Genomic DNA, 24,471 nt, shown 5'->3' on the forward strand with positions numbered 1-24,471 from the left:
ACATTTCCTCCTCTCAAGAACACTGTCCAGAAAAAAAAGAAAAAAAGAACACTGTCCAAAAAGTGTCGAGGCACCCTGGCTGGTGTTGCTAAGTGGTTAGAGCATCAGCTCTTGCACTGAAGGGTCACAGGCTCGATTCCCGGTCAAGGGCATATACCTGGGTTGCAGGTTCAATCCCCTGCCCTGGTCAGGGCATGTGCAGGAGGTAGCCAATGATGTGTCTCTCTCACATCTATATTTCTCTCTGTCTCTCTCTCTCTCTCCCCCTCCTTCCAATCTCTCTAAAAATCAATGGGAAAAACATCCTCCGGTGAGGATTAACAAGAAAGTGCTGAGGCCATTCACGTGTTCGGCATAGGGTAGAGGAGAGAGAAGGCTCCCTCCCGCCCACTATCCAGCTGCTGCGGGCAGTGTGTCCACACTTACATCCAAGTCCATCTCTGGGTATTTCCGGCCCTTGCTTTTGCCCAAACACTTGGTTTTTCCTCCTTCGAGCAGTTGGCACCAAAATCCTTTCTTTGGATCAAACCTGTGGAGGTGGGGAAAGCCTGTGGGTGGGAGCTGGCCTGGCCCACCTCCTTCCACTGGAAGGCAAGGCCCAGGCCCCAGGAGTGGCAGAGCCCAGGAGCCGGTGGAAGCCACCCCCTGTGCGCATTCTGTTGCCAGCAGACGCCGGCTCACGTGCTCTGAGCTCCTCTCCTGGCAGCCCCGTCCCCAAAGCAATGCACAACCTAGGCTCTCCTGCCTTCACGACTCCCGGAGCCTCTCCTGGCTGGCAGCCCCGTCCCCGAAGCAATGCACAACCTAGGCTCTCCAGCCTTCACGACTCCTGGAGCCTCTCCTGGCTGGCAGCCCCGTCCCCGAAGCAATGCACAACCTAGGCTCTCCAGCCTTCACGACTCCCGGAGCCTCTCCTGAGCACTCTCCAGCCCAGGGGTGAGCAATGCTTTCCACCTGAGAATCGGGGGGGGGGTGGGGGTGGTGGTTAGGGAGAGACTTCTGTTTTTTATTTATTTATTTATTTTTTTGGTGGTACATGCCCCTAGTGAGAACCAAACCCGGGACTCTCTGGTCCACAGGCTGATGCTCAACTGCTGAACCAAACTGGCCAGGGCTGTTTCTTTTTAATAAATTGTATTTTTATGAAAAAATGCAATATCTGCAGTTGTATTTAAGCGAGTCCATAACTGGAAAGTTGTTTTTTTGGAGTACACTTCAGAAATGACAGCACAAGGCTGCCTTTGGGACCTGGTCACGCTGGGCCTTCGAGGGCATTTCTGGGAGATGCGCCCTGAAGCTGTCGTGGGGGGGCACTGGCACCAGAGTTCAGCCCCAGGTCAGGAACCGCCCGCAGACTCGTGAGCGTGAGAACGCAGGGAAACAACTCACATTTGGCAGGTGGAGGAAACAGGGATTTCTGAAAGGCCATGGGGTGGGCACAGACAGGGTGGTGACGACGAGGGCGGCGGCCACATTTATCCAGCATCACTACACGCCAGGCAGCGAGCTGAGCTCTGCGTGCGAGCTTCATCCACACAGTGGCCCTCGGAAGGCATGAGTTATCACCTTTATCCCCAACTTTCAGATGAGGGAAGTGAGGCTTGAAGGAGCTACGACATTTTTTCAAGGTCACACAGCTAAAGAAGTCATGGATCTCGGGTCCCAACCCAGGCATCGCTGGTGTCGCAGCCCACACCCTTGGCTGCTGCCGCTTTCTGCATCCAAGTGAAGGGCTGGCTTCCCTTCCCCACCTTCGACTTCCAAGACAGGGAGCAGGGGGCATTCTTGCTGCGAGACTTCCTAAGAAGATGGCTGGGTAGGGTGGATTGGTTCCTCCTTTTCTTGAGCCCCTCCCAGGCTGAGGACGTCACTTGCGTGACAGCCTGGGAGACAGCATCTGGGGGGCACCATCAGTGCACTTGCACTGGGTTCTGAATACTGAGATGATCAGCCATCGACAGTATTTGTAGTTTCCTTTTCCTGAAATTATGTTTAAGTCATAATCTAATACATTCGTCCCTCGTGTATCGCGGTTAATCCGTTCCAGACTCCAGCGGTTGCACCTGGCGTTGAAGGATCCCCAGGCTGCTCGAACACATAGGCCTACAGTCCATACGTACAGTAATTTTAATTTTAATTGTAAATCAGGGGTGTATAATTGACTCAGACAACCGAGTGCATGCTGTATCATTTTCACTGTCTCGATCAACTTTTTAATGAATATATTTGAAAAAACCGCGACAGAGTGAAGCCGCGAACGTGGAGGCACGAGGTGGCGAGGGACGACTGTACTAAGAAACCCTTGTGGGAACTGGGGCTGCTCACTGCTGGTCTAACTTATTTAGATAAAACACTCTGGAAATGTTCAGCCCAAACTAAAAAGAACACCCCAGAAGTGAGGCCAACCATAGTACAACACAGATTAGTCACCTCCCTTTTTCTTGCGTCAATATCTTTATAAATATGACTCAAGTCATATTCATATTAGCTTTGCTGCCAAACTGCCATCAAGGACACACATACTTTCTCACACTGGGTGGTGCCAACTGACCCGTGTCTCTCCCGTAATCACTCAACCCTCTGCTTTTTGGCGCGGGTGCCTGCTCAGGAAATCCCCCCACTTGAAGGCCAAGGCAACACTCACGCCAAGGTTTTGTGGTAGTCCATGGTGTTGGTCACCCCGAGGAACTTCTGCACTGTGTCCATCACTTTGGCAGGTTCTGTTCGCAGCAGTTTGCCATCCAAGACCAGAATCTGGGAAAACAGAAAAGGGAGAAGTGTGATCTGAACCTCTTTTTTTAAATCCTCACCCAAGAATATTTTTCTATTGCTTTCTAGACAGAGTGAGGGGAGAGAGGAAGAGACAGAGAAGTATCGATGTGAGAGACACACACCTATTGGTTGCCTGCCGCACAACTGCCCACCGGGGCCAGGGATCAAACCTGCAACCCAGGTACGTGCCCGAGACCCCTCAGTCCGCAGGCCGACACTCCTACCACTGAGCCAGACCGGCCAGGGCTGATCCGAACCTGTTTTCACTCCAGTGGCAGACAGGCCCCATTTTCTGGGTCAGCAGTCATGGTTACAAACTGGGGTCCCCGCACTCTGGAAAATGTTTCCTTCTCCATCTCTGAATGGCAGGTGTCCCCGAAGCTCAGTCCTCCACAGCCTAACTCCCTGGTCTCTGCAGCTTCCCTAGACTGATGCCATCATTCCCTAGACATTAACCCACCCCATCCCCCATCTCTACAACATCCCTCTCCTCCCCTCCCCAAGCCTCTGGCCCACATGTCACTCTCATGCCGAGGTCCTCCAAGTTTTCCTAAAACACACATGCAATCTGGCCCGCTACCTCTCCAACCAGGTTCTCCCTCCATCACCACACCTCCGATCCCCGAACCAGGGACCTATTCCAGGGTCCCCTCAGGGATACAGACCCTGTTGTGAAGGGACAAGGACTTGGGGAATTCTCTCACATCACCTTTGGGATAAATAGGACTGAAACCTTAGAAGACCCCAAAGGTCTAACACGCCAGGGGTGGCATATCCGGCCCGTGATGGTGAGCGGTTCTGAGCTCTGCTAATGCAGCGAGCCGGCACTGTGATTGCCCTCCCACGAGTGAGGGACAGGCGGCTACCTGGTTGGTGTGAAAGGCGCTGAGCCAGCGCTCAATGTGGGTGGCGTACCAGCCGGGGACCAGGCAGCGGTTCTGGAGGGCACGCAGCTTCAAGGACGCATCGGGCCCAGCTGTGATCACCTCGTGGAAGGTGTACTTCAGGGCCACGGGGTCGTCGTGGGCTCGCTGGTGCTGCGGGCAAGGGGGGAGGGTTGGCATGTCACTTGGAAGGCACAAAGGAAGAAGCTTTGGTGGGAGAGCAGCCACGCAGTGGCCAGAAGACCCTGGGCTGAAACCAGGAGCCCGGGTTCAAGCCCGGCCTGTTTTACATCGTCATCTGGCCTCTGGGGAGTCACCGGCTCCTCCGAGCCCTAGTTTCTTCACTTTACAAGACATGAGCTGGACTAGATCAGACTTTCCAAACGCTGACAATCCGACGCCATCTCTGTAATTTCTGCAATACCCACAAACCACCTGTGGGCGCCAGCGTCAACATACTTTTCTCTACGTTGACTCATCTTTCTCATCCACATACAGTTATTTCCAAATGCAACCACCAGCCCCCACAACAGAAAGCCAGAACAGTTGTCGCATACAGAAGGTCCATGAATACAATGAAAACATGCAGTGTTCTCAAACGCCAGCCAGACACAAACATCTGCCCAGGCCCTGGCCCGAAGCGCACGCTCTCTGTGGAGGACACAGCTGCGCAGTGTCAGAAGGACTTCAGTGCCACTTATGCCAAATTAACATCTCCTTATAGAAATCAGAAGGTGTCACAGACTGAGCGTTTGTCCCCCTCCCCGGTTTATATGTTGCAGCCCTAACCCCAGTGTGATACTATGTAAGATGGGACCTTTGGGAGGTACTGAGGTTGAGATGGGGTCAAGAGGGTGGGGCCCTGGCGATGGAGCCCTCTGCTCTCTCTGCCACGTGAGGACCAGAAAGACGCGGGTGTCTGCAGGCAGGAACAACACTCGCAGGAACTGCACTGGTGGCACCTGGATCTTGGACATCTAGCCTCCAAAACTACGAGAAACAAATGTCTGCTGTTTAAGCCACCCACACTGTCTATGATATTCTGCTACGACTGCCCGAGGAGATGAGACAGAGGATTGGGAAAGAACTGGAAAGGGAGAAATGCCAAGTCTGAACCACCTGAAATAATGCTATGGGCCGTGGGAACCTGCAGAATTCCACGGTCCAGAGATCAGGGACCTGCCGACCAGGGGGCCCCTCACTGGTCCCCTTACTCCCAGTGAGGATCGCACCCAGCTCAGAGGAAGGGGAGAGGTCTGTGGGAGCAGAGGGCAAAGGGGGTCTGTAGCTGGGCCCCTGCCAGTACTGTGGACACAGGGAGGCCACAGAGAGGAGACAGCCACCTAAAGCTCCCAGGTGGGCGGCTCAGAGGGTGACAGGGAGCTGCCTAAAGTGGCCTGGTAAGCCAGGCACCCCAAGACACTAGCACATGGCAGGCCAGGGAGGACACCCCTGAAAAGGCCCGAGCCTAAGCTCTCCTATAAGCCCGGTGGAAAGGTGCTCAGAAGAAATCAAGTCAGGTTGTTGACATAACAGAAAGTTCTAGTTCTTACACAGTCAAGGACGAAGAGTCATGCTCTCTCTGGCATGGATGCAGTCCAGGTGACTTCCTTACCTGATCAGGCGTTCGCATCCTCCACTGAGAATGGCAGGTCCTACATCTCGTCCTTCTCTGAATTCCCGCCCCTCCCCCCACCCAGCGTCCAGAGAGGGACCAGTTAGTATCAGCCCAGATCACTGTTCACCAGATCAAAGGAGAAACATCCCAGGAGCCTAGCTAGGGCATACAGTAGATGACTAGCAAATATCTGTTGAATGAATGGGTAGCGAGCAGCAGACAGAGTCCTGTGCCCCCACCCAGGGCCCCAGCCCTGCTCACCTGGTACCAGGAATAGGCCCGGTCTGCTGGGTTGATGAGGATGGTCAGGACCTTGGCTTTGGGCAACAGGGCGGCTGCCCGTCGGGGCGCCACTTCTGAATCAAAGTAGTTGGCGCTTTTCTCAAAGTAGAAGTCGGAGGTGGTGTTGGAGGGGATGGGGAAGAACTCCATGTACCTGCAGGACGCCCAGAACAGAGGCTCACAGTCAGGACTCATGAGGAAGGGCCCTGAGGAAGGCAGCACGGGGGGTGAGGGTCGCTGGGGGTGAACTTCCAAAAGCGAGCAGAGTGCATGGCTCACAGCCAAGCAGGGACTAGCTTCTGGCGGGGATTCAAGAGGAACGGCCTCCTGGCAGCCTCGCTCTTTGGAAATCCTTAGGGTGAGGCGATCTGAAGACTTAGGGTGTGATATGGGAAGAGGCTGGGTCTCCATCCTGAAAGGATGCTCCCAGAGCAAAGCTGACAGGGCCCTAACTCTCACTGCCACTAGGGGGCGAGCTGAAACTCGGAGCGCCTGAGCACCTTTGCAGACGAACCTCCCGTATCCCACCGGAGTGACTGTCCACACCAGTCCTTTAGGACCATCTCTAGGTTAACGACCCCTCCGAAAACTAAATGAACACTCCAGACTGCCCCCTTCGGCACCTACTCATGCAAAATAGAGGTGCATTTTCAGAGGTTCGTGGGAACAAAAGCCCATGAGGCCCACCCTAGTTAAGGAGTAGGATCCCTACTGTAACCTGTGAGGCAGGGGTTCTCCAGGGTGGTCCGAGGGATTCCTTCATCAGAACCACCTAGGAGCTTGTGAGGTTCCTGTACCCACCCTACAAGATCTACAAAATCAAAATCTTGGGAATGGCACTGAGGAATTGCTTTCTCCCCGTTCTGAATTTTCTTCGTAAAATGCATCTTTCTGTCCACCATCCCTTGTAATATCTAAACCGAGAAAGCTCTGAAAACAGAAGCTTCCCCTTATGTTTGTAGCAAAGCCACTTGGCAGTAAAACCTGACTTATTAATCTTACTTGGTATAAATATTCACATACATATTGATATATTTGCTAACGGGGTGCTGCTCGCCCGCTGAAGGTGCTAACTGCAGTGTCATTGCATGTGCCTCTCTGCAGTTTGACATCGCTGACTTCCCATAATACTTCGGGCCTCAGTAGGTTTTATTTGTTTTTCTTTTACTTTCATTTGTTTAAGATATGTTTTTATTGATTTTTTTTTTTTAGAGAAAGAGAGAGAGAAATAGATCAGCTGCCTCCCACACACACCCCAACTAGGGATTGAGCCTGCAACCCACATGTGCCTGACTGGGAATCAAATCAGAAATACACACAGAGCCCTGGCCAGTTTGGCTCAGTGGTTAGAGTGTCAGCCCGCGGACCAGAGAGGCCCGGGTTCAGTTCCCGCTAAGGGCACATACCTTGGTTGTAGTTTGTCCCGAGCCCTGGTTGGGGTTGTGTGGGTGGCAATCACTCGATGTGTCTCTCTCATGCCGATGTTTCTCTCTCTCTTCCTCCCTCTCTCCCTCCCGCTCTATCTGAAGATAAATGCAAAGATGTCCTTGGGTGAAGATAAAGAAAGAAAGAAATACACACAGAAAAATACTCCCCCCAAAAAATAGACCCAGAAGAATTGCCATCATTTCTCTACCCAGGTAAACCACTGACATAAACATAATAAACAAGAGTAACACATATATGAGGTAAGAAAAGACAATCAGTAGAGAAAGATGCAAATTGGAAAACCAGAACATGAAAGCACCCCACATCGCCCCTACACCCCAATATCGCCCCTGGTGACCGGTTCGGCCACCTCCCCGGGCGACTGTCTGAAGGCTAGCGAGTGGCCTCTGCAGGACCCACAAGAACACGTCAGCTCCGTGGTCAGCCAAACACAGCGGGAAAGGCCAGCTCTGGGATCAGAACACTTGGACTTTAGCCCCTGTTGTGTCTCCAGCTCTTGGGACTTTGGACAGTCCCTGTCCTCCTCTGGGACTTGGGAGTTTCTGTGCAAGCAAGGGAGGGGCTGAACTCTGACCTCCAGCAACCTCCAACCCCGAGTGATAATGCAGAGCCTCATCGAGTGTCCCATCTGTGACAAGGCTCCTGCCGACGCCAGGGTCGCCGCGCTGTCCCTGTTTACAGGACTTTAGCTGCGTGTGAGCAAGCGCCAGCTGCTTCCTGCTGTGGCCACGACAGAGCTTCCCGGGCAGGTGCAATGCTGGACAGCCCGCCGATCCCACTGGGAACAGAGGCCCACTCACCAGTCGATGCCTTTGTGATAGTTGTGGCCGTTGAAGAACTGGATCTCCTCAAAGGTGTCTGGGCTGGGGTAGTTGCTGCTGAGGTCCGAGTGCGCGCCCAGGAACTGGTAGAGGGCCGTGGTGCCTGCAGGGATGGACGGAGGCTGAGACCAGGGCCCGGGCCCCAACACAAGATGGAGTCTGAAATTCTCGGTTCTGGTTCGAGCTCTCCATTATTCACTGTGAGGTCCCGGGAACGTGCCTTCCCCTCTCTGGGGCCTAGTTTCCACATCCACACAATGAAGGAATTGCACTACCCCAGGACGGCAAACAGATGGCGTGGATGTGAGCCCACCTCCTGCACCCACTGCGGACACCACTGATCCACCACCGCGTCCTCCTCCTGAACGAGGCCTTGGCCTCGGAGCCTCTCACCACGGTACTCCTGCACCCACTGCGGACACCACTGATCCACCACCGCGTCCTCCTCCTGAACGAGGCCTTGGCCTCGGAGCCTCTCACCACGGTACTCCTGCACCCACTGCGGACACCACTGATCCACCACCGCGTCCTCCTCCTGAACGAGGCCTTGGCCTCGGAGCCTCTCACCACGGTACTCCTGCACCCACTGCGGACACCACTGATCCACCACCGCGTCCTCCTCCTGAACGAGGCCTTGGCCTCGGAGCCTCTCACCACGGTACTCCTGCACCCACATCCACCTCATTAGTCTCCTAACGGTCCCAGAACTGGATGGTTCACGCCGGGCCTGCCCGCTCCGGGCCTGCTCTCTCTGGCACTCGGGAGGTGCTCAGAGAACAGGGAGCTCCAGACCCTCCAGTCCGTTGATGTGAATGTCCTACAGGGCTAAAACCGCTGGCTCTAGTGCCTCTTCTGGGTGCCCTCACCCAGCCCCCTGCCCTACTCCACAGCACAGGACCTACCCCTCCTCCTCCAGAGAGTGCACTCCTTTCTTGCCTGTGAGCCTATGGTTAACACGCTGCTATGAGAGCCCCGGCAGAGAAGACTTTAGACTTTGGTGATGAAGAGCGTATGTTCTGGGGTCACAAAGACCAGGGTTCAAGACCTGCCGTTTCCTAACGAATTGTGTCAGAGGAACTCATTCACTGAACTGCCCTGAGCCTGTCTGTGCCGTATGGAGTGTGGATGGCAAACAGCAACCGCACCTCTGCAGACATGACCTACTGATCCCACAACTGACTGATTGCAGTCCTCTCTGCACTCAACCAGTTTTGCCTGGCGCTGCTTGAAGTTCCGGAGCAGCGGATCTGGGCTTCTCTGCCTAGACTCGGAGACTCCCAGGACACAGGGAGAGCACCCTGAGGCTGTGGTGCAGGACGAACCGAAGAATCCCATGCCCACCCTCCCCATTGTGCCCACATCCACACTGACGGGCAACTCATGTTCACCCCAACTTCACTCCTACTTCCTGGGAAAGAGGGGGCAGGCTGTTGGGGAGTGGGCCAGGGCAAGGTCCCCAGAACTCTGTGGCTGAGACAGGAGGTGGTTGGTGGCTGGGAAGAGTGAGGAGACCTGCCTGTCTTCTGAGGGCCAATGATGAGGAGTTTTGGGAAGCGGTCACACGTCTTCTCCTTGGACCAGATGTCTTTGTGGCGTTTGTCCTCACAGGGGTCCTAAAACAACAGTGGAAGGGATGTCAGGGGCCGAGAACCCGTGAATGGACTCCCACTGCCCATGGATGTGTGGCTCTCACGGCCCTGACGGGCAGCCTCACCACACGTGTCCTTGTCACATCCCACCTCGGGGCACTGGGCTGCTGGGAGGCAGGGGCCACTTCTGGTCACTCCTAGCAAAATGCTCAGCCCAGTGTCTGGCACACAACAGGAAGTCACAAGTGCTTGGTTGAGCTGAACTGCCTGAGATGTGTCTCAACCAGGGGTCAAAACTTTTACTATAAAGTTTAGTGAATCTTTTGAAATGTTTAGTAAACACTTTAGGCTTGGAGACTCTCTGGTCTCTGTCGCAACCGTTCGGCTCCACTGAGAGCAGGCACAGACCGTACACGAGAATGGGTGTGGCTGGGGCCCAGTAAAACTCTACTTACAAAAATAGACCAGGGGCCAGTTTGAGGACCCCTGGTCTGAACTCTGAGCCTGTCATTAATTCCAGCTTCTATTTCCAGTTTTTCACAGCCCCCAGGGGCAGATTTCCCCAAGAACTGTCTCCCTCCGCCTGCCCGTCAGTCCCCTTTCCCATGGCTCAGGGCCTGCTGGAGTGAGGAGGGCAGAAAGGACGGAGTCGAGCCAGGCCGCGCAGTTGCTGACTATTATACTCCATCTACATCATATTCACTTATGGTTTTGTACTGCTGTGTTTTCAGAGGCTGTGTATGAGTGTGCATGCCTGTAGGTCTGTGTGGGAGGTGTACACACGTGTGCATGAGAACAAGTGAGTATGCCATGCTGATGAGCATATGTGCACCTGAGTTTACACTCGAGAGTCTGGGGGTATGAAGGGTGAGCCCCCGAGCCCGTGCCTGGAGCCTGTGCCTGTGAGCAGTGGGCATTCTATCCCTGGGACAAGGCCTCCAGGCCCCCACCCACCCACCTGCCAGAGCGGGTCCTTCTCCTCGGAGAAGATCTGGAAGTACTTCTGGGCCAGCTGCACAGGGGGCAGCGTCTGCAGCCGGAGGTTGGTCCAGGAGTGCAGGAAGCGCACCAGGTGCTTAAAGGTGTACAGGCCCAGGCGGTCATTCCCGTAGTTGGACAGGTGCGTCATGAAGATGCTGATCTGCTCCAGGAGAGGGAGGTAGAGGCAGGGGCTGGTCAGCCTCTGAGCCACCTCCACCCCACTTCCGCTTGAGGTGGTCTTGCTTAGCTTGAGGGGCCATCGGGTTGAGGGGCCACTCGATGACCAGTCCAAGGTTCATCAGGCCATCAACAAATTCACCGTGTGACCCTGGGCTGGGCACAGCCAGGTGAGTGCAGATCTGACCACCAACTACGACAGCCCTGAAATGGGACAGCTGACCTACTGTGCAGTCATTTTCCTGGCTGGGGGTGGCGCATGCATGGAAGATAAGGGATACTTGGTTGTCCTGTAAAACTAAGTAACACTGCCACTTGGTATCCACTTAGCATCTTGACAGAGCACAACATGAATGGTTATTTCCACTTTACAGATAAGGAAGGAGAGGCCCAGAAAGCTCAGGTGAATAGTGTAGACTATACATATTATATGTAATTTATATATAGTTCAATATATTAATAGTTTATTAATATATATTTATACAGACACCAAGACTGGAAAAAGAACATGGTCTAAAATGCTAACACTATTACACTGAAGTGCGAGATTATAAAAGAAAAAAAGACAGCTCAGATTCTCTGCCCAGGGCCACGCTGCAGAGCAGGGGCAGAGCCAAGGCGGAAGAGTGGGCTCCCAGTTCCTGGCCCTCATGCCTGCCCCCCCCCCCCAGGCCCGGAGGCCTGCCCCGGGGCAGACAGGCTGTCCGGGCCCCTCCTCACCACCAGCAGGGTGTGGAGCACTCACAGGATTGAGGAGCACGGTGAGGAAGAGCTCGCCCCCGTTGATGATCTTGTCCAGCTCGCTGGAGCCACCCGGGTACTCGCTGTAGAAGATGGTGTGCGTGAAGAGGCCGCAGGTCTGCCGTGGGAGGACCTGGGGGTGGGGCAGAGAGGAGTGATGGCACCTCCAGGCGTGGATGGGGGTGGGAAGACCTTCCTCAGAACAGCCATGGGTCCCTCCTATGTGACAGCACAGCCCCCACCCTTGGGGTCTTCTCCCGCACAGACCCACAGCCTCTGACACTCTCCAGGTGAGACAGGCCGGGCTATTTCACAAGCTCACTGCTCTTCTCTGTACAAAATAAGAGACCCGAAAGTAACAGAGGGGCTGGTCTGTTTGCACAGTGCAGGTCCCCAACCCTACCTAGGGGTGCTCTCCCAGCCACACTCTGCCACTCCTGTCCCAGCACTGGGCCCTGCTGGGAGCACTCTTGGTCATGATTGGTTTAACTGTTCATTCTGTCTCTTCTCATGAAACCATGGGCTCCAAGGGAGCAGAGAACGTGCCTGTCTTGTCACCACTCATCCTGGAGTCCATCTGAGTGCCTGGCCCTGAGGAGGTTGGTGGGCTATGGGAGGGTGGACGTGTGGATGGATGGATGGATGATGGATGAACCTGGCCTTCCCACAGCTGCCCCATCTGGGGTCACACTCATCCTTCCAGTGGCTCAGGCCAAAAACCCTAGAGTTATCCTTGACTTATCTCTCCCGCACCCAACCTCAACTCATCAGCAGATCCTGCTGGCTCTAACTTCCGAGGAAGTCCAGGACCTGATCACGTCCCAACACTGCACCCCGGTCCAAGCCACCACCACCGCCTGTCTAGAAGACTGCACCTCCTAACTGATCTCCCGCCTCCCACTGTCTCCAACAGTCTCTGCTCCACACAACAGTTAAAATGACGAAAATCCTTTTAAAACATGTCAGATACTGACAGCACGCCATTCAAAACCTTCCCATCTCAGGCTAATAGCTGGAGAGCATCCAACGAGCTTACGTGGCCCTTCACACCGCATCTGGCCCATCACCCCTCTGACCTCCTCTCTGCCGCCTGCCCCTCCCTCGGCCCCTCCAGCCATGCTGGCCTCAGCTGGTCCTCACACACACCCGCCCAGGCCCGCCGCAGGGCCCGGGCACTTGCCTTCTCTGCCTGGAACGCTTTCCTCACACAGCAGCCAGCTCACTCCCAGGAAGGCCCCCCTCCCTCACATGTTTGCTTATGTATGGGCACAGCCTCCTGCCACTAGGCCGTCAGGTCTGCAATCTGCAAGGGCAGGGACTTCTGCCAGCTTTGTGCACTCCTGCCTCCCCGGTGCCTAGAAAGGGTCAGGTACACAGTCGAAGCTCATGAAAAATTTTTAGTAAGCAAACCAGTGAGACACAGAGGCCTGTCCCAAGGCCTCACTAGAGGTCCCTTGGAAGAATGCTCATCCCCTGTCACCACGGCTAAGACGGAGCCCACGAAAGGGGAGACTGGCAGCCCAGAGCCTCCGATGCCAGAGGGGCAGCAGAAACTGGCCTGAAGCCCCAGCAGCTCACCAAACACCACGTGCGTGCACACCGCCTGCCCGCCGCTGGGGCCCACTCACCATGATGCCGTTGTGAATGAAGCCACGGCGGTGGCGGGCGGGCTTCAGGTGGGGGTACTCCTCTGTGCTGGTCACCCGGATGCCCCACACCTGCTTCCAGGCCTCGTACAGCTGCACGTGCACAGGGTACACGCCAGAGTGGTGGGGCGCCACCGCGTACCCCATGTCTGTGGGAATGCCGTGCTCCTGCGGAGAGGAGGGCCGGGGCAGGTGAGCATGGGGCTCCATCCCCTCGGGCCTTACTTCCCCTTTGCAGAATGGGAGCGCGAAGTCAGAGGCTAGAGCAGCAGGGCAACGGGTCCAAGCCTCACAGGGAAACTGAGGCCCGGGAGGGATGGCGATGTGCTCAGTCTCCAAGAAAGGGGCTGGCTGAGCTGGACTCTAGCTCTTGGCCCGGTGTGGTGCCCTCCAACACCCAGCAGTGGGGGGCAAGGTGGGGCTCCTCCTGCTCCCTGGGCCTCGGACTGGCTGGCGGCCCAGGCTGGGCAGCACCAGGCCTCATTCCCTCCTGGCGGAGCAGCTCCTCTGGCTTTCCAGAGCCTCCCATTCCAGCCTGAAGACAAGAGCTTGAAGCCAGGAAACAGGCCTGGGTTTAGGTCCCTCACTACTGGTGTGGCCTCCCTGAGCTTTGCGTTCTTGTCTAAAAGGGACACCCGCCTCTTGGGGTCTCGGTGAGGCTTCCATGAGACCGTGGCTCCAAAGGCAGTAATAAAAGGCTGTCAGACCAAACTGTGAAAGCAGCCGGAGGCCCGCAGTCGGACCCCCAGCCCAGCCCCTGGCCCGCCCGGCTCTGCCCCACAGGGAATCTTACTCACGACAGCGAACTTCTTGTTCAGGGCCATCTGCTCAGCCAGCACGGACTGGTTGTGGAAGAGGTGGGGCTGCATGTGGCTCCACATGTGGGGGAACCACCAGAACTCCTTCACGTAGGACAGCAGCAGGTCGTCCCCAGCGTCCTCCGCGTCGGTCCCTGCAGCCAAGCACAGGCTGCTCAGCCCGCCCACCCGCCAGGAGGCCCTCCAACCTGGGCTGGTGCGCAGGATGGGGGGGGGGGACGACACGACCACGCCCCTCAACCCCCCAGGAGCCTAGAACAGTTGCCTGAGCTACAGCACAGGAGCAGACAGAGCCCCAGTCCAGGGCCCTAGATTCCAGTCCAGAACGTGGCTTTCACACAATCTGTGACCTTGGCCAAGACCTCCTCCTCTCTGTGCACTGCAGGGTTCAGAGGCAATGATCCCAAAGGCTTCTTCCAGCTCCAACATCCGACACACCTGCTCCAATCCTATTCCTATTTTTCTATCGGGTCACTCATCTTTTACTTACTGATTTGCAGAAGCTCTTTGCATATATACTGGATGTTTATTTACTTATTTGTTTGTATATTTTTAATCCTCAACCGAGGATATTTTTCCATTGATTTTTTGTTTTAGATCAGAGTGGGAGGGAGGAAGGAAGGGAGGGAGGAAAAGAAAAACATCGATGTGAGAGAGACACATCAATTGGTCATCTCTTGCATGACCCACCTGTTGAACCCACAACTGAGGTATGTGCCCTTAACCAGGAATTGAACTCTTTGGTCTGAGAGCTGATGCTCTAACTGCTGAGCCAAACCGGCCAGGGTGGATATTTATTTATTGATTTAGAGAGAGAGATTTGTTGTTCCACGTATTTATGCATTCATTGGTTAATTCTAATATGTGCCCTGACCAGGGATCAAAACCGCAACCTTACTGTATCGGGACAACACTCTAAGCAACTGAGCTACCCAGCCAGGGCCAGGATGTTTACTTTGTCTCTTACGTATTACTACAACTACCTCTGATATGCTAAGAATACTGCGAACAAGATACAACCCAGTGTTCCTGTTGTTTAGCTTTGGGTCTGTATTGTATACTTCTCCCCCAGAATTGCAGATAAACAGGGTTTTGCCTGGAATTCAAGAGGGGCTGTCCTCGCTGCGGCCCAAGCAGAAAGCACCAGGCAAAAGCGCTCACTGCAGGTGGCGCTCAGGGGCTCCCTCTGGCTGGGTCCCTGCAGGGCAGTGCGTGAGGAACTCGATGAGCCCAAGGGGAGGGAAGGCATGAACCAGGCAGCCCACAGCCTCAACCTCAACCCTTGGGACCTGAAAATAAACTCATGGCAGTGGTCACCTCCGGGGTGGGTGCAGTCATAGGACATTTTCGCTTTCTATGCTATATATTTCTGTAATTTCTTAAACTACAGTGACATTTTTAAGCAGAAATCGTACAAATTGAAAGGTTGGGGTAAGGCGGTTGACAAGAGGAAGACGATGCTTCCCCAGGCCCGCAGGCCCGGGAGACCCAGCGGGAGCTGCCATCCTGCTGGCTCCGGCCCCAGTGGCCTCTGCTGTGGCTGTGACTGTTCTGTAAGCTGCTGGTTGGGGGTGGGTACAGGGAGGAAATTTGGCCTTAGGGTGTCCCAGCAGACCACGGGCTGTCCCCGCAGCACAGTGCTCTGAAGGTCTGCTGATGGGGGCACCAGCAGGCCCACTTACCTGTGTGGAAGAATTTCCCTGAGTAGCCCAGGTTGAAGGTGAAGTTTGGGATGTGTGTGCGTAGTTCATTCTGTGTATCAAACAGGGCCTAAGATGGACAGAGGAGAAAGAAAGGGGTAAAGGGACAGCCAGGAGCTCCCGCTCCTCCTACCGAGGCCCTGGAAGTGTCCTGCTGCCACAGGACTAGCTAAAACGTTTGTGCAGCCCGGGGAAGCATAAAAATGTGGAACTCTTACTAAAAACTTAAGAATGTCAAAAAGGCAACAGCAGAGTGTGACAGCTTGTACGGGCCCTTCTGAGCATGGGGCCCTGAGCAGCTGCACAGACCCCCACCCCGAAGCCAGCCCCGTGTGGCCACCTCCACCAGGCTTCCGGCAAGAGAAGTCCTAGACCCCATCCTGGCTCTGCTGTGTGTCCTCGATGAAGCTGTGCAACCTCTCCAGTCCTCAGTTTCCCCAAGAGTAAAACGGGGAAAATGTCATCTCTCTCATGGGGCTCTTGGAAGAAATAAATAAGATTCTGTGTGTTAAACTGCCTGCCCTTTGGTAAATGATGAAAAATGGTGGCATCATCTATCTGTGGTCACTGCCGCTGTAGGCCCCATGTCTTCACCTGTCAAATATGGAGGATTTCTCCCCGTCAGGGAACGCAAGGCTGATGTCAAAGGACCATGACCTTTCCAAAGAGGTGCTGGGTGCCCAGCAAAGCAGTGTTCCCAGGCACACCCAGGCTTTGCAAGGCAATGCAGGGTTGTTGATACTGTTGAAGCAAATGCCCAGCTGTTCTCTGGGGTCATCAAGAACATCCTTGCGTGGCGCATGAGGCTGCTGAGAAACCTGCAAGCCTGCTACCCCAACACTCTGCAGACTCAGTCCTGGCCTCCTGGGGCCACCACTGGCATCTCGCCATGGCCACACACTGCCTGGTGGACATGCACACTCAGCTGGGTGGCCTGGGGCAAGTTACTCCAGCTCCCTGAGCCTCAGCGCCCTGCTCTGTAAAATGGGACTTACAACAATGCTCACCTCACAGGGCTGCTGTGAGGATCTGATGAGGCAACACACAGGAAGGCCTGAGCCCAGCGCCTGGCCCTCGCCAAGCCCTGGATAGCAGCTGCTGTTGCTATTATTTAAATTGCACTGTTCAGCCAGCACTGCACCAGTTAATAGGGCGACATTCACGTCTCTGAAAGAAAGGCTCAGTTGTAGCCTGTGCTTGGGACTGAAGGGAAAAAACTGTCCTTTTGGACTCACAAGGACATTTAAGGCAAATGGGACCCTGCTGGCAAAGCAGGCTGCAGTCTGCACTGAGCTGAGCCTCAGGCAGAGGGCGCTTCTGATACAGTATTCTTTCACAAAAATGGCCCCGAACTGCTTGCATTCCTCCCCCTCTAAAAACGGGAAGTAAGAACCAAGAAAGGCAGCCCCAGGGTTCACGGGGGACACAGTGAGCCTGGAGCCCAGTTTCCTCATGAGGTCAACCCTGACACGCAGCAGAGACCTCGGTTACGGTAGGAGAGAGCAGGCTGGGCCACAAGAACACGTCCTAAGTGAGGTCTCAGGAGGAAACACGATTTGTAAAGGCAGATCAAAGCGATGCCGCCCTGTCCCCGGAGGCTGGAGCCGGGAGGGCTCAGAGCCTGGCTGTCTGCACAGGCCCCCCTCATGCCTCACCCCAGCACCTCTGTGAAACCCTAGGATGTCAGAAAATAGCCTGAAAATGCCCCACCCACCCTTGTCACGTACCGCTAAGGCTCAGAGATGGGAAAGGACTTGCCCCAGTCACCCAGTTAGTCAAACGAACTAGAACCCAAATCTTGGTTCCAGAGACAGTGCCTGCTCCCCAACACCATCAGCCCCGCCCTCTCCTCGGGAGGTGTGAGGCAGAGTGGAGAATTTCCTCTTGACCAAGGCAGGAGCGGCACGCCCCTCAACCCCACCCTCCTTCCAGGCCCAGAGCCATCTCAACAGTGACATCGGTGGGATGGAGACAGTACAAACCATCTGAGTCACTCGGGGAGAAAGCGTTCCTCTTGGAAGTCCTTTCCAATCTTCCCCCTAACATCAAAAAGAAACCTTGGCCCTGACGGGTTTGGCTCAGCGGTTAGAGCGTCAACCTGCGGTCCAGAGAGACCCGGGTTCGGTTCCCGCTAAGGGCATGTACCTCGGTTGCAGTTTGTCCCCGGCCCTGGTTGGGTCGTGCGGTGGCAGCCACTCCATGTGTCCCTTTCACGTCAATGTCTCTCTCTCTCTCTCTCTCTCTCTCGGGTCGTGCGGTGGCAGCCACTCCATGTGTCCCTTTCACGTCAATGTCTCTCTCTCTCTCTCTCTCTCTCTCCCCCTCCCTCCCTCCCTCCCACTCTATATGGAAAAAAAATGGAAAAAATGTCCTTCGGGTGAGGATAAAAAAAAAAAAAGAAACCTTGGTTTGGTGCTCATGTCTCCGACACTTGCTAATCCGGTAGAAAAGAGAACAGGCAGCCCTGGCCGGTTTTGCTCAGTGGTTAGAGCATCAGCCTGCGGTCCAGAGAGACCCGGGTTCAGTTCCCGCTACCTCAGTTGCAGTTTGTCCCCGGCCCTGGTTGGCTCGTGTGGGTGGCAGCCACTTGATGTGTCCCTTTCACGTCAATGTTTCTCTCTCTCTCTCTCTCTCTCTCTCTCTCCCCCCCCCCCCAACTCTATCTGAACAAAAAAAAAAAAAAGGGAAAATGTCCTCGGGTGAGGATAAAAAAAAGAAAGAGAGAGAGGACAGGCAGTCAGGGGCAGCAGTATCTCAGCAGAAGTTAATCCCCGGCTTTGTTTTCACTGGAACTATTGTTATGGTTGTCCTCCATTCGTGGCGACCATACTGATTCCCCTGTACACCAGTGAGGGCCTTTCCTTTGCAAATAACTTTGAGTAAAATAGTGAGCAGATATAAACTGCACTTTAAAGACTGCTCACTGGTCTTAATTTTCAGGCTTCTTTCGTAGTGAGCCCTGGCTTGCAAAACGCCATACACAGACCTTAGTTTGGTAAACACGTTTTGAATTAAACAAATGCGTTCCACTATCCATACAGACCTCAGTTGAAATATGCTTTGTGTATGATTCAAGCGCTAGTTCTTGTTTTAAGAGTTTTGTAGGAGCTCTGGTCCTGACATAAACATTTTTGAGAGTTAAAAATCATGTTTGGATTAAAAGGCGGGTGAACAACCCTGCACAGCTCCCATCTGTCTCAGTAACTGGGCCTCTCCCTCCACAGATACATTCTTGAGCTCCACGCTCCAGATGTAAAATTCCTCTACAGTCAATACTTCAATATAATTGTAAATGACACTTGCTTCAATAAGGCAATTAATAAAACCACCTGGCCCCGGGAGGGGGTCTCACAGCGCAGGGGAGATGCAGACAGCAAAGTCCTGCTGGGGCACAGGAAGGTCTGAAGGTCGGGCGACCCTACCCTGCCCGGCCTGGCGCCTGGACCCTACCTTCACGTCCTCCACCTTCATGCGCGTGCCCTCCTTGCCCACGAAGATGTCATCGATGTCCACCAGGATGTAGCGGTCCAGCGGCAGCGAGAGGCGCTTGCCGGTAAGGAAGGCCACGGCGTCCACGAAGACGAGCTTGTGCAGCCAGAAGTTGAGGTTGTTGCCGAACAGCACGCGCTGGATGCCGTCGTGGAGGCCCAGGTCCTGCACCACCGTGGCGTGCAGCGCGGCATGCAGGCCGGCGTCTGCGCCCAGGTGCGGGATGGACTCAGACGAGCGCGTCTTGGCCAGCAGCACCGGTTCGTAGGTGGAGTGGTTGGACTGGAACACGGTCCAGTCCTCGCCGGGCAGCACGCCCTTCTCCACCTCGCTGGGCCGCGTCACGTAGAGCAGCGGGGACCTGGGGTTGATGCTGCAGTCCTTCAGGCCCAGGTTTGAGTGCAGAAACAGGGGGAAGCCTTTGAGCTGCGCACTCAGCAGGCTGTTCTCGTTGGCCTGCAGTTGGGGTGAGGCGGGGGGGGGGGGGGACACAGAGCCATCAGATCCAGAACCCCAAGGGACCACCGAATCTCAGGTGTGTGGTAACAGTAATGTCACTCACCTTCATGGAGGGCTTGCCACATCTCTGGCCCTGTGCTAACCAGGCCATGCAAGCCCAGCTTCACCTGTCACAGTAATAAACTAGCTAATACATACGTTGTCCCTACCAAAGCCAGGCACTGGGTTCCAGCGCTTTGCACGCAGGGGTGCTGGTAGGCACTGGGTTCCAGCGCTTTGCACGCAGGGGTGCTGGTAATCCTCAGTGACCCTCGTCATGGAGGCACTGCTGTCATTCCCATTTTACAGGTGAGAACAAGGCCCAGAGAGGCTAAGTAACGTGCCCCAAATCACACAGCAGCTGAGAGCATGGACTCTACCACCAGAAGGCCTGGCCCTGGGCAAGTCACGCACCATTCTGTGCCTTGGCTCCCTCTGCCACGAACTGCGGCGGAGCATCTGGTAACTACCTCAGGGGGTGTGGAGGAGCGTGCGTGAGTGTGATGCTGGCTCTCACATCAGCCTCAGCTGGAAGGTTCTTGTGTTACGTCATTTCACAGCTGCGGACACCGAGGCTCTGAGGGGAGAGTGGCCCTCAGTCAGGATACACCTGACCACCGGGCTCTATTTCCTATGGTTTCCGAACTGCTTTTGCCACACAAACCTTTCTCAGGAGAAATCTGAGGTGATGCCAGTGTAGATGAGATCAAAGAGGAGATATCTACTGGGGTGCAGGAACAAAGATACTCCACCCTATAGCATTCCCAACCCCCATCCACCCCAAACACCCCCAACACCGCCCCCTCACAGGAATCCAGATCCCCATACCTCCCTTCTCCTCCCAGGGTCTGCTGCTACCCAGCTCCCTGGGGACCTGCAGACAGTACCCGCAGCCCCCTTCGCCTCCTCCCTAGGCTCACAACCTCTGCTCCTGCACACAATCTCTCACCCTCCCAGCCACCTGCCTCTGGACAGGGTGCAATCTGTCCTCGTCCCTGTGCCAGTTTCATTCTGTCTTCTCGGTCTGGCAAACTCCTGCTTATCCTTCAAAACCCAATGCATATACCCTCTTCTCTGCACTGGCCTCCTGGGAACCACGTTGAAGCCTCAGCTATAGCACTTTTTATCCTGGCGGCGGGCTGCATTTCAGTTCAGGGTCTCTCTCCCACCAGTCTGCATCCCCTTGAGGGCAGGGGCTATGTCACTTCCACCCTTGGATCCCCAGTGTCCAGCACAGGCTTGACACCAGAGGGAGCAAACACATAGTTGATGAGCAACTGATTTTTTAAAAGACTGAAAGAGGAACAGACAGCTGTCCAATACCTGGCACATGACAGTTGTTCAATACAGGTTTCATCTATTCCTTCCACAGCTATTCACTATGCCAGACACTGTGATTAGTGTCAGGGATGCAGTGAGAAAAAACAGACAGGGTCCTTGAACCTTAAAGTTCAGCAAGGGAGAGACCGCAATCAAAACCGCAGAAATAAACATAAAACTTCAATGAGGCACGTTACACAGAGGAGGTTCATAGCTCTAGAACAGAGATAACTGAGCATAGTCAACTGGCTCCGAAAAGGCTTCCTGGAAAAAGGGACTTGAAGAATGAGTAAGCATCAACTAGGGGAGAGGTAGAGACCAAGTTCAAAGAACAGCAAGTGCTAAGGCCCTGAGGCAGGAGAGGGCTCAGCACAGTCAAGGGAGGGCAAGAGGCCAACAGAGTGATCAAGAGAGGAGAGGTGATGAGACAGAAAGGTCAGCTGGGGCCAGACCTACAGGACCCTGAAGGCTGGAACTGGCAGTAGGAAGCCATCAAAGACTCCATCAAAGGGCTTTGAACAGAGGGATGACAGATTCAATTTGCATTTTAAAAAGACCCATCTGGCTGCTGTGCGGAGAATGAGTGGGGTGGGGCAAAGCAACCGCGGACAAAGGGCACCAAATGAGGCTGGAGAGGGAGGCAGGGCCGCCCTGGAGAGCTGGCCAGGTGAGCACCGCACAAGGGCACTCAGCTGTGCCCCCAGGTGGAGCTGCATCAGCCCTGAAGGGTGCCTTTTACTATCTCCTCCACGCAGGAGTGCTTCTTGCTAATTCCCACACAGGCTCTGCAGGGCCCTGGCCTTGTAAACCGCGATAAGGAGCCGCATTTGATGTTACCAGTTACCAGGAGTACCTGCCAACTCCCCGCTCCGTCCCAAGCCAGCCTCAGTGCAGGGCGCCCCATCCTGAGAGGCCACCTCCCCCAGCCCCAGTCTCCCCACGACCCCTCAGCCAGAGCTGGTTGAAGATGAGAACTGCAAAGACGGTGGGGGCCAGCAACACCTCAGGCTCTGCCCCTCACCTGCTGTGGCCTGGGAGGTCACGCTGGACCACAGGCACTGGGGGATCCCATTTCAAAGCCCCGACCCTGAGCTGACTGCCAGGCGCTGGCAGCTCAGCCAGCTGCCCAGCTGGGAGACACCGAAGAAGGGAAAAGCCAAGTTGCTGGCTGTCCGCTCCGGTCGGCAATGAAAGGAAACAGCTGGGGTAGGGAATGGAGAGTCAGTAAGCCTCAGCATCACACAGGGTGACCGCCGCAGGGCCTCACCCCGCAGGAGGGGAACCCCTCCTGTTCCTCGGCACTGAGGACCCACTCAGGAGACACCATGTCTTCCAGTGGGGTCATAGGCAGAGGAAGGAAGCCCTGCTCCAGGCACTGGGAAGCCCAGCAGACTCAGTGACTGGCTGATGACCTTGGGAACACCATGTATCCTCTCCAGGCCTCAGGTCACCTTGCTCTGACATGCTCACCTGTGGCATGTTAGAAACAGTGAGTATGGTTGTTTAATCTTGGCTCTAACTTACTAGCTGTGTCACCCTAGAAAGCCACTTAACTTTTTTTTTAATCCTCACCCAAGGACATCTTTCAGTATTTTGTTCATATAGAGTAGGAGGGAGAGAGAGAGAGAGAAAGGGACACATTGAGTGGCCACCACCCACACGACCCAACCAGGGCCGGGGACAAACTGCAACCAAGGTATGCACCCTTAGTGGGAACTGAACCCGGGTCTCTCCGGACCGCAGGCCAACGCTCTACCTGCTGAGCCAAACTGGCCAGGGCAAGCCACTTAACTTTTTTAAAAGTATGTTTCTATTGATTTTAGAGAGAGAGGAAGGGCGAGGGAATGAGAAACAAGTGTCAATGACAGAGAAACATCAATCAACTGCCTCCTGCACGCCCCTTACTGGGGATAGAGCCTGAAACTTGGACCTGTGCCCTGACCAGTAATCGAACTGGCGACTCCTCGGTGCATGGGACCATGCCCAACCAACTGAGCCACACTGGCCAGGGCCATTTAACTTTTCGAGCCTTACGTCCTTACCTATAAAGAAAATGCCTGCGCCCGGCTGATGTGGCTCAGTGGTTGAGCGTCGACCCATGCACCAAGAGGTCACCAGCTCAATTCCTGGTCACGGCACATACCCAGGTTGTGGGCCTGATCCCCAGTGGGGGGCATGCAGGAGGCAGCCAATCAATGTTCTCTCTCATCAATATTTCTATCTCTCTCTCCCTCTCCCTTCCTCTCTAAAAATCAATAAAGGAAAAAAAAAAGAGCCCTGGCTAGTTTGGCTCAGCGGTTAGAGCATCGGCCTGCAGTCCAGAGAGACCGGGTTCGGTTCCCACTAAGGGCACGTACTGTGGTTGCAGTTTGTCCCTGGCACTGGTTGGGTCGCACGGGTGGCAACCACTCGATGTGTCCTTTTCACGTTGACGTTTCTCTCTCTCTCTCCCTCCCACTCTATCTGAACAAAAAAATGGAAAAAAATGTCCTCGAGTGAGGATTATAAAAAGAAGAAAATGCCTGCTTCACGGGGTAGTTGTGAGAGTTACACATGGTAAGGCAAGCAAAGCAATGAGCTCAATGTCTGGCACATAGTAAGTGTGCAAAACAAGAAGTTGGGTAGCCCTTGGCAATGCCAGAGACTGGGGCTGCCGATAAAGTCCTGCTCCCACCCTTAAGGACCTGATGTGAGCGCAGGACTCAGAGACACAAGACTAAGTGCTACCACCAGCAGTTTGCTGGACAGAGAAATGACAAAGCATGACCACTGCCATTGAGGGTGGCTGCAGGTACCAGGCACTGTGCTAGTGTTTCCCACCCACAGTCTTGCTTTATCTTCACCATGGCCCTGTGAGGCAGAAGCTGTGATTGGCCCCACTTCACAGATGGCTTGAGTAGCACCCTGTTCAAGGTCACTCTGCTTTTAAGTGACAAAAGGATCTCTAAACAAGGGTCTGGACATTTTTGCTCCTGCTCTCCTACTGACCTGGGAATCTAGCACCAGAGGGAATTGGAAAACGAGTCTCCAGATCCCTGGGGTTTGGCCAACCCAATGCATAGTGCTGAAGCTGGCCTTGTAGAAAGAGCCAAAAACAACAAAAAACAAAAAACGTAGCTTGACCACCAGAGGGCGCCCGTAAGAGTAGAAAGTCACAAGCCTCTGCTCAAAACCAAGTGGGGGGTCTCCTCTTATGCAATGGGGTAGGAAGAGCGCAAAGACACAGAATTGCCACTGACCCCACAGTGAGACCGAACATGTCTCTGCCCTTCCCAGGGCCTTGTGTTCACCTGTAGAGCAAGGAACTGGGGCTGGATGGGATCCAAGTTCTCTTATACCAACTGCGCCCAATGACCCCAGCCCACGGCCTGGTTTCCGGAGACTGGGAGCTCTGTGCATTGGATGTGGCCTGGGATGCAAATTCTACCAAATAAATGGCATCTGAGGTTCCTAGACTCATTGCATGGTGGCTCAGATGACGGCCTCCACAGCCAGGCGCCTGGGTTCCAACCGTAGATCGGTGCTCACTGGGAGTGTGAGCATGGGCACCTGTCTTCACCCCCTTTGCATCTGTTTCCTCCTCTTAAATCAGGATGCGATCTACCTGGCTTGGAGGATGGTTTGTGAGTGAGTGTTCAAGGAGTTAATTCATGTAAAGCATTTAGATCAGACAGGGCATGGCTCTG

The 24,471-nt window shown here is 54.6% G+C and overlaps 1 protein-coding gene across 6 annotated transcripts in view; it reads right to left on the reverse strand.

The window, feature by feature from the left end:
• NDST1 (N-deacetylase and N-sulfotransferase 1) overlaps positions 1-24,471 on the reverse strand; it is a 38,326-nt gene that overhangs the window by 1,704 nt on the left and 12,151 nt on the right. For 2 of the 6 annotated variants that reach the window (XM_036239738.1, XM_036239737.1), the window contains exons 3-14: positions 18,929-19,423; positions 15,461-15,548; positions 13,758-13,912; positions 12,943-13,128; positions 11,319-11,447; positions 10,374-10,556; positions 9,343-9,439; positions 7,806-7,929; positions 5,536-5,710; positions 3,639-3,809; positions 2,645-2,754; positions 427-529 (exon numbers count right to left, since the gene is read on the reverse strand). In XM_036239738.1, the coding sequence (XP_036095631.1) occupies positions 427-529; positions 2,645-2,754; positions 3,639-3,809; positions 5,536-5,710; positions 7,806-7,929; positions 9,343-9,439; positions 10,374-10,556; positions 11,319-11,447; positions 12,943-13,128; positions 13,758-13,912; positions 15,461-15,548; positions 18,929-19,423 (2,016 nt within the window). Of the gene's footprint in view, positions 1-426; positions 530-1,061; positions 2,104-2,644; positions 2,755-3,638; positions 3,810-5,535; positions 5,711-7,805; positions 7,930-9,342; positions 9,440-10,373; positions 10,557-11,318; positions 11,448-12,942; positions 13,129-13,757; positions 13,913-15,460; positions 15,549-18,928; positions 19,424-24,471 lie in introns of those variants that run through there. The other 4 variants (XR_004956397.1, XM_036239739.1, XM_036239741.1 and 1 more) reach the window with 4 other exon arrangements.

This window comes from Molossus molossus, unplaced genomic scaffold (genome assembly GCF_014108415.1).
Source record: "Molossus molossus isolate mMolMol1 unplaced genomic scaffold, mMolMol1.p scaffold_m16_p_4, whole genome shotgun sequence".
In the NCBI taxonomy this organism is placed as follows: domain Eukaryota; kingdom Metazoa; phylum Chordata; class Mammalia; order Chiroptera; family Molossidae; genus Molossus; species Molossus molossus.